This window comes from Triticum aestivum, chromosome 6D (assembly GCF_018294505.1).
Source record: "Triticum aestivum cultivar Chinese Spring chromosome 6D, IWGSC CS RefSeq v2.1, whole genome shotgun sequence".
Classification (NCBI taxonomy): Eukaryota; Viridiplantae; Streptophyta; class Magnoliopsida; order Poales; family Poaceae; genus Triticum; species Triticum aestivum.
The window spans coordinates 7,554,817-7,564,511 of record NC_057811.1 but is presented as its reverse complement, the minus strand read 5'-3'; the positions used below and the strand labels follow the sequence as shown (position 1 = coordinate 7,564,511).

The window sequence follows — 9,695 nt, the reverse complement described above, 5'->3', positions numbered from 1 at the left end:
TGAGGTAAGGTATCTATATATAATGTTTTGAGCGGCAATGGGGAGGTAGGGGGTCATAATGAGAAGGGGTTGGCGGGAAGAGGTTGACCGAGGGTGGGTGAGGGATGGGGGAGGTCGCACGTAACATAGGCCAAGGTGATGCGATTCTCGAGGAGAGGAGAAATTTATACGAAAAAGGGGACCCTGGTTAGGTCCAATAGTCCAAGCATATTATGTGCACAAGTTAAGAATCCATGGCCGCTTGCAAAACAAGTTGGCTTTTTTGTGATGCCTCTTAAGAATTGCATGTGTCCAACTTTTCACAATAGTGGCAACACTCACTTTGCTGGTGGCAGCCATGGCCAGTCTTGGTCATCGGCGGGATGCCCTGGCGGACACGTGGCATGGTGGTTGGCGCTATTGTGGCAGCTCGAGCAGTATCTTCCGCCACGTATCAAAGTCGTTCTCCACGTGTCCATTAGGGATCTGGTTGCAATTTATAATACGAGCTGTATAAATTGATCAAATATGGCCGGGGTGAAGTGGTTTGTTGCGAAAAGGAAAACTTTCCACTGTTGTAAGATGTATGTTTTCTTCTTGGCTGTATTTTTGTTAATTCCTTCAAAATTGGCATGTTTAATAAAACTTGGCAACAACTGAATTTGATACTCCTTGCACAAAATAGCTATCAATCAAACATTGCAAGACGACGGTGAAATGGTTTCATATATATGCAACAAGTGTAACCACAGCAACATTTCACTCGAGGTTTCCTGAATCATTTTCATCAGCTGATCCTAAGCTAGAACTATGAATTCATCCCTATAAGATCATCCAAGAAACATAATGTCGGGGCGTAACTGGATCACGCGGAGCTGCTCCAGCAGCATACACAGAAGACCAAAAATAGGCATTTGGCAACCGCAGCATCAGTAGTGCCACTTGGGTCTCAGCTCCTCTTCTACCTCCGTCAGCTCCTGGTACCGGTACCACTGCGACGCCGCTTTACCGACGGGCAGTGGGGCGCGGACGAAGACCGCAACTGGTTTGGGTACATGCACTCTTAAATGCAACTCGCCACTGTCACCGTCTTCTTCCTCGACGCTGCTATCAGGGTCGCTAGATGGCACACCAAGTGGTTCAACCGCGATCCACCCGAGTCCAGATATCGCAATGTCGCTAGCAGGCCTGCACAGGAAAGAAGGTGCCAATAAATCAATCAGGATGTAAAATGTTCAAATAAATAAAAATGCTCTTATATAGAGACTGTTATATATGGTTGCCTGTCATGAAGATAACATATATTACCAAATACCAAAGCAGTAACTCTGGTACTGGCCAGCAAATGACTGCTGCAAAGCTAAGACCCAAATTTTAGTTGCAAACATTACCTATCAAGCTCTTCATACTTTATCTGCAATTCACGAACGCCCTGAAGACCACACCATCCTTCAGCTCTCTCCTGACCAGTTGGGGGAGTCAACATAACTCCGACTTCTCTCTGGGAAGTGAATAGAAAAGGACAACGGATTCAGTTTGTTCGAAATGAAAGCACACATTAAATCCTCATCCAAAATACCTCCGCCCAGCAAATCAAAGATGGCACGGCGCCAAAAGCTAGTTTTGAGCAGATGAGGTTACATGCGGTGGGACTCTTTCTTTGAGATGAATAAAGCTTAAATAAAGAAATAGCTCCATTGCACAAGTGCAATGAAGTTTTGTAAATAAATTTTGAAAGAAGAAGTAAATTATTACTTCTAAGTAGAAGAAAATCAAACTCGTGGAACAGCCACATACCTTGTAAAATTCATCTGCTTCTGTGGTGGGGACCATATTAATACTTAGCTTCTTTGGTCCATAGAATGTTAGCCGTGTGCGTGGAAGAGCCTGGCAATTTACCGGTTATCCTTTAGTGGCTACTAATTTACGAGCGACGTTGAAAAGACGGGAAAATATCAGTACTGAAATTTTGAGAGCATTTAGGTACCTTAACAACATCGATACGGACAAGTCCCCCCCAGAACAACGTATTCCCGCTCAATCCAACATCTGTATCATTAGCCTGAACATAACATTATGTTCTGAAGAAAGAGATTAGTGTGGAAATTTTGAGAAAGTAACATGGATTTTACAGATCGAGGTATACATACAGGAAAACATCGCCCCTTTAGGCGACTTTGTGGTGCAAGAGAAGGCAGATCATCAGCGTGGATAACTGCTGCCTGTCTATGGTGAAGATGGACTCCAGGTGTGTCGTATAATTTCTGTCATGCATAGATTAAACAATATTAAGGTCCAAACTGGACACCACAGGAGACACAAAATATAGGCACTTATCCGTGTCATCTAAAGGTACATTTTAGAACATGTTAAAAATATATTATGTACGGAGATTTAAGGCATCTAATTATCTAATTGTCTAGGTGAGCAGCATTTTGCTTAGCATGTAAGCAGGGTGCAGGAGAGATTATATTGGATTCTCTGACAGCTACATCACATCAATACTGATGATAAACTAGGTTCACATGTAAAGTAGCATACATATCTGAATTTGAAAAACAAGTAGAAGCATACCCCTCCTCCTAAAAATGCTTCGATCTGAATAGGACCTAAGGTTGTTCCAGGAACAGCAGATTGTATTGGCTTGTATTTTTGAGCCGCAGCTGCCACTGGATCTTTATATGCCATTGTTTCTACAACAGCAATCTCCAACTATTAGCACGATGAAGATATGAATGAACAAAAAAAGACCAGATAATCACAAAAAGGGTGGTAGGAGAATTTAAGGGCCTACTTAGCATGGCACTAATAAATGCAGATTTCCCAACATTTGCTGAACCCTGTAACAATGTATGAACGCATCAGATTGTCAGATATAACTACAGTAGGCAATAAGCAGGCATGTTACTCGTACTGTTCAGATTGTCTTTATTATAATTTATAACCACTCAATGTGCATAATGAAAAAGCAAATGAAGTAGATATGACCATCATCCTATTTTTTAGTTTTTTTGGTGAGGATGATAAGCCCTTCAAACATGCAAAGGACCATGACATGATTTTGGATCCTCCTTATACCCTTATTATTTTGGACAAATGACAGGCATGAATTGCATTTTGAAACACAATGTGCAAAACAGGACGGCACAATGCCTCGGTCGTAATGTGTGAATAATGCTTACCAGTATATATACATCTCGGGCCTGATAAGAGACAATGAAAATGCAGTCAGGATTGTGCATGAGAAGTCAAAAGCCAACAAGAATAGCTAGACAGTAAGTGGATAACAAGCCGACCTTCTTTTCCTGCTGAATCTCTGATATAACACCAGTGATGCCGACCAATGACTTTGAACTTGTCAAATGGACGCTAAGGACACTACCCACACAAAGCAAAGCAAATAATAAATTATCAGTTTTTTTTAGAGAAATAAATTATCAGTTAGGTAAAGATCTGATGAAATAGAAAGGAAAACTCAGCGGGAAAAAAAATCTCACTTGAGTTTCTTCCTAACAACAGACTCCACGACCCAATCGCCGATGCAATTCAAATCTGTGTCTCTAGGAAGGAGATCAACCTACAGAGCAGCTAGCTTCAGTTATCTGACAGCAGTAACAGTACATAGAACTTGACAATGTACGAAATTCACCTTTGTTATCACGAGCACGATGGGGTTAGCGCCGGCGAAATCGCGTATGCGTGACAGGAAACTTCCATTGAAGTCGACTATGTCAACCTACATTCATATAGCAGCCAAAATGAGTGCAAGAAAATGCACAAGCAGGAAAACCAAGTACTATGCATCAATCGATTGGGGTATGAGAGCCAGGGTTGTTTACCAGCTTCACTATCAATGCTTTCTCGTGGCGGAGGTACGACAGCTTCTCCCTTAGCTCTTCTGCCGAAACAAACTGCTTGCCCCCCGGGTAACCGCCGTGGCCACCGACGGCGGTCACCATGTGCCCGTGCGACAGCAGCTTGCACCGCCCGCATAGCACGGTTTTTAGTTGATTGTGCCTCTTCTTCTGCTCACATCGTGTCATGTCAGTCCATGCTCCGATAAGCCGGTGAACATACACGCTGAAAATGGCGGCGGACTGAGCGCGTGGATGGCCGCTTACCAGGTCGTAGGTGGCGGGCTCGACGTGGCCGGGGGACCCCTCCTCGCCGGTGTGCAGCGGGGCGCCGCAGCCGTAGCAGCAGGCGACGCCGGAGGGCGTCTTCTTGGCCAGGGCCTTCCGCTTCTCCTTGCGGCGGCGGCGCCTCTCGGCGTCCTCCTCCGGCGCGCGCGCGCGGGCGCCTGCCGCGGCCGCGGCCGCGAGCTGCCGCCCCAGGTACACGTCGCCCCGCGTCGGCGCGGCGGGGCCGACCCCGTCCGCGGGAGGAGACGGAGACGGCGAGGGGGACGGGGCGCTGGAAGAGGCGGCGCGCGCGCGGGTGGAGACGGAGAGGGAGGCGGTGGCGGATGGGTGGTGCTTGGAGGGGACGGCGAGCGGCGGCGCCGGGGACTTGGGGAAGGAGAGGAAGAGGGGGCGGGGGCACGCCGACGCCATTGGAGCGGAAGAGCGAAGCTTTGGCTCGCCGTGGCGGGAGCGGGGGGTGGCCTTATCCGCTTCGCCGTCGTCGGAACAAGACGGGCCGCGCAAGGCCTAGCTGCCGGGCTGTTGTAACTAACACATTCGGCCCATTGGAGAGTACTCGACCTGAGCCCGGTATTTTCGGCCTGATAAACATGTTCTGGGGCCGAAATGGCGAAAACGCTGGACCGGCGGCCCGAGGATTGTCGAGCAGTTCTGCTTGCCCCCTCTCTCTCGGCGACACGCGAGGTAGTTCCGTTTCCTACGCCGGCACGCGGCCGGCTCCCCTTCCCTCCGCCGTCGCTGCAGCGGCGGCGACAGGATTGGGGAGCCCCTGTTCCTTTTGGCTCGTTTCTAGGTCTATGCTAGTTTGTTCAGGCGACGTCGCTCGGTCGGTGCCGACGTCTTTGTTAAGAAAAGATGTTTCCGGGCCACCGCTTTGACGGCGTTCTACGACAGCGTCAAGGAGTCGCAGATGTGTGTCCAGGCAAGGCCTTCTAGACGGCGGTGGAGGTCTTGTCGAGGGTCCTGTTTCTTCGGCTTCGTCCACGTCGCGTCAGCGGTTCCTCCGGTGCTGTCGCGAAGCCGAAAGTGTTGGTGTTGGAGGTGGCTGGCGTTGCGGCGGCGGTCTCATCCAAGGTATGGTGCACCTAGAGTTTCTTTGAAGGTGGAAGATGGTTGCCGGTTCTGGATCCCCTCATCGGCGTTGTCGCATGAGTACTTTAGAATCGCAATCCAAGAGAAGTGCAGATGTGTTTCAGCCGACAACCCACATCGACAAGTGCGACGCCGTTCACGGCAACGCCTATTCAGAGGCTCACAACGCAGTTTTGATGCCATGGCTTTCTCTTGGATCTTGGTTTGGTGGAGACATTTTCTTCTCCTTTCCGACGCATGCTCCGGTGACGGCGGTGGCTGAAGATTGTGGTCCTTTTGTTGGTGGATGCAAGGAGACCAAAAAGATTTTCTGTAAATTTTCTTTATTTGTTGCAATTTCACTTGGTGTGCTGTTTATTTGGGTTTCTCCTCAGATCTGTCATGTATGTTGTAATCTGTTGACATTATTAATATAAAAATATTGCACTTCTAAAAGAAAAAAGCAGGCTGCAACCCAACTTCGCGCCAGCCGCCCGCCCGCTCGCTTCGCCTAGTTGTTTTTTTTGTCTTTTTAGCTGTTCGTGTGGTAGGACAAAACCAACCGCCTTTTTCATAATATACTGTTGACAAAAAATTGAGCTCAACAAAGGTTTACAGATTTTTGAAAAAAAACATCAATTCTCACAATTTTTTTTAAAAAATCATGGAATTTGAAAAACAGTTTGCATATTTGAAAAAGTTCATGCTTTAGAAAATAAAAAAATGTAAAACCAAAAGAAAATACTCATGAACTCAAAATAAGGTTCATAGATTTGAAAAATAAATTATAAATTTTGAAAAAAATCATAAAGATTTGATTAAAATTTATAGATTTGCAAAAAAGTTCATGGGAAAAAGAAGGAAATAGAAAAAAAAATAACAATAACATGAAATCTGCACTCATGAATTTTCAAAAAAACTTCATCTATTTGAAAAAAATTCATCAATTTTTGAGAAAGGTTCATACATTTGAAAAAAAAAGGTTCACAAAAATGTAAAAAGTTCAAATTTTGAAAAGGTTCACGAATTTGAAAATTTTCATGGTAATTTGAAAAAGGTCATTGATACTTGAAAAAAATCACTCTTTTGAAAAATTTGCGAATTGGAAAAGGCTTTCCAAATCGATTTGTTTTCATGCATTTTTTTAAAAAAGAAAAAAAATAAAAGAAATAGAAAAAGAATGAAAAAAGATCCAAAAAACCTAAAACAAAAATATGGTTGGAAAGCTTCTGAAAGATTCCCAAAACTGGGACCAGGTCCTACTACTGCAAACTTAGATGGGTCGGCCCATTTTTGAGAAAAAAAGTGAGCACTAGTGTCAAGTCGAGGACTTAAACCCTAGTGGGCTGGTTCCACCACAAAGAATCTAACCATCCAAGCTATGCTCAGTTCGCCATTCTCATATTTCTTATTTTTGGAAATTTGATACTTCCTCTGTCCCATAATATAATATGCTCATATTGGTTGTAGTAACACCCATATACCCCCAAAAATGCCAAAATTTGACATGCACATACTCATATAAGATGTGTATATTGATTGTAATAACATCTATATTATAGGATGGAGGGAGTATAAATTAAGCTCAAACACTTAATGAAAAGATTATCTCAAGTCATATAAATGTATATTATTTCCTCTATTTTAATTTAGGCACATATCCAAAATGCTTCTGTACCAATGTAAAGTCACCATTTCCATGCATGCTAGATGGGCGACATTTTTCTTCTTATTTTCACGCTAACTGCTCGGCGAAATGCCCAACTGAGTTAGAATGAGAAGAAGAAGATCCACGAGGGATTGCCACATGGACGCAGACGCGGTCAAAACCACCTGAAGTGGTACGAGGAACTAAACTTCTACGGTTTGAGAAGTTGAGGGATTAAGAGCATCTCCAGCCGTTCGGCCCCCTAGGGCGCCGAAAAAGAGCGGTCTGGGGGCGAACCGGCGCTAGATTGGCCCCTGGGGGCGACCTAGCTCCCAGCCACGCCCCCAGACATCGCCCCCAAGCCGCGGCAAATTTAAACGTAGTCATTCCCGCTCACAAAATAGACGCCACAAATCCGGCGATCAAGCGGCCACAGTTCGGCGATCGAATGAAAAGTTCGGCGTACAAAAAAGAAAGGACGCGCGTGCAGCGCGCATCAAACGGCGAGGTCGGCCTCCGGCGTCGGCAGAGCCGGCATACGCGGGCTTGGCAGGGTCGTGTGCGGGCTTGGCGGGGTCGGAGCTTCTTCTGTGCAGGGCGGCGTCGGCGTGGGTTCTGTGCTGCGGGGAGTCTTGGGGCATCATCGCTCGGGCTTGGTGGCGGCGTCGGCGTGGGCGTGGGAGTTGGCGGCGCCGTCGACGGCAGCTGGTTCAGGATGAGGCCGCGCTCCGCCAAGTACCACGCCTTGACCGCCTTGTCGTTGCTCTGGAGCATGTCCGCCCCGCCCAGCAGGAAAGTCAGGTCGGTGTTCCTCTTCTTCGCGGCGACGTTTGTCCGGAGTAGGTCGAGCTTGACGGCGCTGCTCGTCATCAACGCCGACCACCGCGCCTCGGTCTTCTCTTCACGCAGGGCAGCCCGGGTGATGGCGATATGTACCTAGGATAGGGTCATAGGCCTGACCTAGATACCCTCCCCAAGAACATTACCCTAAAGTCAGAAGCATTCAAGGGATAACATCATCCACTCGACCAGAAGCATTCCACTCGGAAGATTCAATTTCACTCGACCATAGCAATAGTCACTCGACGACCAGAAGATCTAAAGTCATTTTGTACAGCAACGGTCGGGCGTTTACTCTGTAGACTTAATGGTCATTCATGTATCTTTATTGCTGGCGTTACCAGTAACGCCCTATCTTTATGTACCTTAAACCCTGTGTAACTGAGGGCGGGAGGGGTCTGGCGAACTCTATATAAGCCACCCCCCTCCTCAGGGACAAGGGTTCGCACCCCCTGTAACTCCACACACATAATCCAATCGACCGAGCTCCCGAGCACCGAGACGTAGGGCTGTTACTTCCACCGTGAAGGGCCTGAACTCGTAAATCTTGTGTGTACAACTTCACCATAGCTAGGATCTTGCCTCCTCATACCTACCCCCATTCTACTGTCAGTCTTAGAACCACGACACCGGGCCTGTGCGTCGGTGAGGCAATGCTCGATGGACTCCTGCACGCGCGCGGTAGCCGAGTCGGCGTGTTTCCCCTTCTTGGCCCCTTTGTTGCCCTCGGGGCGCCCGTCGCCCGCGCCCGGCGTCGGCGCGTCCGGCTTGTAGGTTTCTTTGGCCTTGGCGAGGATGCGCCGGACATCCGCCCACTTCTCGCACTTCTCGGTTCGCTTGAAGACGTGGAGTTACTTGAAGTCTTGGTCGCTGCTATCCTGGCGATACATGGCGAACATCCGCAGCAGCTACGCCGAGGAAAAACAGTTGGCCGGCGTGCACGGTGAAAAGAAGTGGGAAACCGGCGTGCCATACCTGATCCTCAACACTGGCCGCTCTTCGGGCGAGAGCCGCGATCTCCTTGACGTTCCCATGCCATTTGTTGCACGCCGCCTGGATGAGCCCCCAATGGTTCGCCATTGCCTTTGACCCGCGCTGCATGTAGACGCCTTTGAAGTAGGGGTCGACGATCTTGCGCTCGTCGAACTTGGCCTTGATGCGCTCCCAATAGGTCTCAATGCTCTGGTTCGTGCCAGTGATCGGTTCGAGGCAGACGACTTTCCACGCCTCGGCGAGACATTCCTGCTCCTTGGACGCCCACTTGATGCGCGGCTCGCCAGTCTTGGCCGCCCCCTTTTTCTTCTTGCGTCTCCTCGCCGGAACCGGCGCCGGCTCCTCCTCCTCCTCCTGCTCATCCAGCTCCTCCTCGTCGTCCATGTCGCCGTTGAGGTCCATCGTCTCGTCCTGGGTTGCAAACCCGGGGGACGCGGCGGCGGCGGCCGAGCGTGCCGTAATGATGTCCTCCATGTCGGCTTCGGTCGCGTCGGTGTCGCCGAGGTGCGACGTGGACGCTTGTGAGAAGGGCAGCGCGCCACAGCGAAAAGGCGGCGTCGGAGAGGACGCGTAGGCCGGCGGCGAGTAGTTGTATGGCGGGTACTGCACGCCGGCGAAGGCGGGCGAGGGCGTGCGCTGCGCCCGGTGACCATGGGGGAAGGTGATGTTGGGGTTGAACCCACCGTGCGCGTGCCCATCGGCGTAGCCCGGCGAGGGCGTGCATCCCCAGGGTTGCGGCGACGATGAGAAGCCGGCTGGTGAACCGACACTCTGTTGGCTCCAGGGCGCGTACTGGGCGTGGCCGCCGGGTGGATTCATCATCCCCACGCGGGCCGCCTCGACTTGCTCGGCCGAGCGCTCCGCTTGCTCCGCCGCAGCCGCGTGCGCCGCGCTGTCCCGGGCCTTCTTGGCGTTGGCCCTGTTCCGCCGGTCGGTGGTGACATCCTCCCGACGCTGAACTTCCGCCCTCCAGTCAGCGTTGGACATGCCCGGTGGCTTGGACGGCGGCGCCCTCGGCTTCC

The 9,695-nt window shown here is 49.6% G+C and overlaps 1 protein-coding gene across 1 annotated transcript; it reads right to left on the bottom strand.

Annotated features, from left to right (window-relative positions):
• Nucleotides 1-683: 683 nt before the first annotated feature.
• On the bottom strand, nucleotides 684-4,562 carry LOC123142968 (putative nitric oxide synthase). The gene is made up of 13 exons (XM_044561690.1): nucleotides 4,101-4,562; nucleotides 3,819-4,004; nucleotides 3,629-3,715; nucleotides 3,477-3,556; nucleotides 3,276-3,357; nucleotides 3,162-3,182; nucleotides 2,774-2,819; nucleotides 2,554-2,672; nucleotides 2,130-2,243; nucleotides 1,967-2,041; nucleotides 1,777-1,866; nucleotides 1,371-1,480; nucleotides 684-1,167 (listed from the first exon to the last, which is right to left on the bottom strand). The coding sequence occupies exons 1-13, from the start codon at nucleotides 4,530-4,532 to the stop codon at nucleotides 909-911; spliced, it is 1,701 nt and encodes a 566-aa protein (XP_044417625.1). The 5' UTR covers nucleotides 4,533-4,562; the 3' UTR covers nucleotides 684-908.
• Between the last annotated feature and the right edge of the window lie 5,133 nt (nucleotides 4,563-9,695).

Excerpts from the sequence above, each read along its gene's own strand:
- LOC123142968 (XM_044561690.1), bottom strand. The coding sequence starts at position 4,532 with ATGGCGTCGGCGTGCCCCCGCCCCCTCTTCCTCTCCTTCCCCAAGTCC. Across the intron at positions 4,005-4,100 it reads AGCCCGCCACCTACGACCTG|AAGAAGAGGCACAATCAACT; the intron begins GTAAGCGGCCAT and ends CGATGTGAGCAG. Across the intron at positions 2,244-2,553 it reads AAGCATTTTTAGGAGGAGGG|AAATTATACGACACACCTGG; the intron begins GTATGCTTCTAC and ends TATGCATGACAG.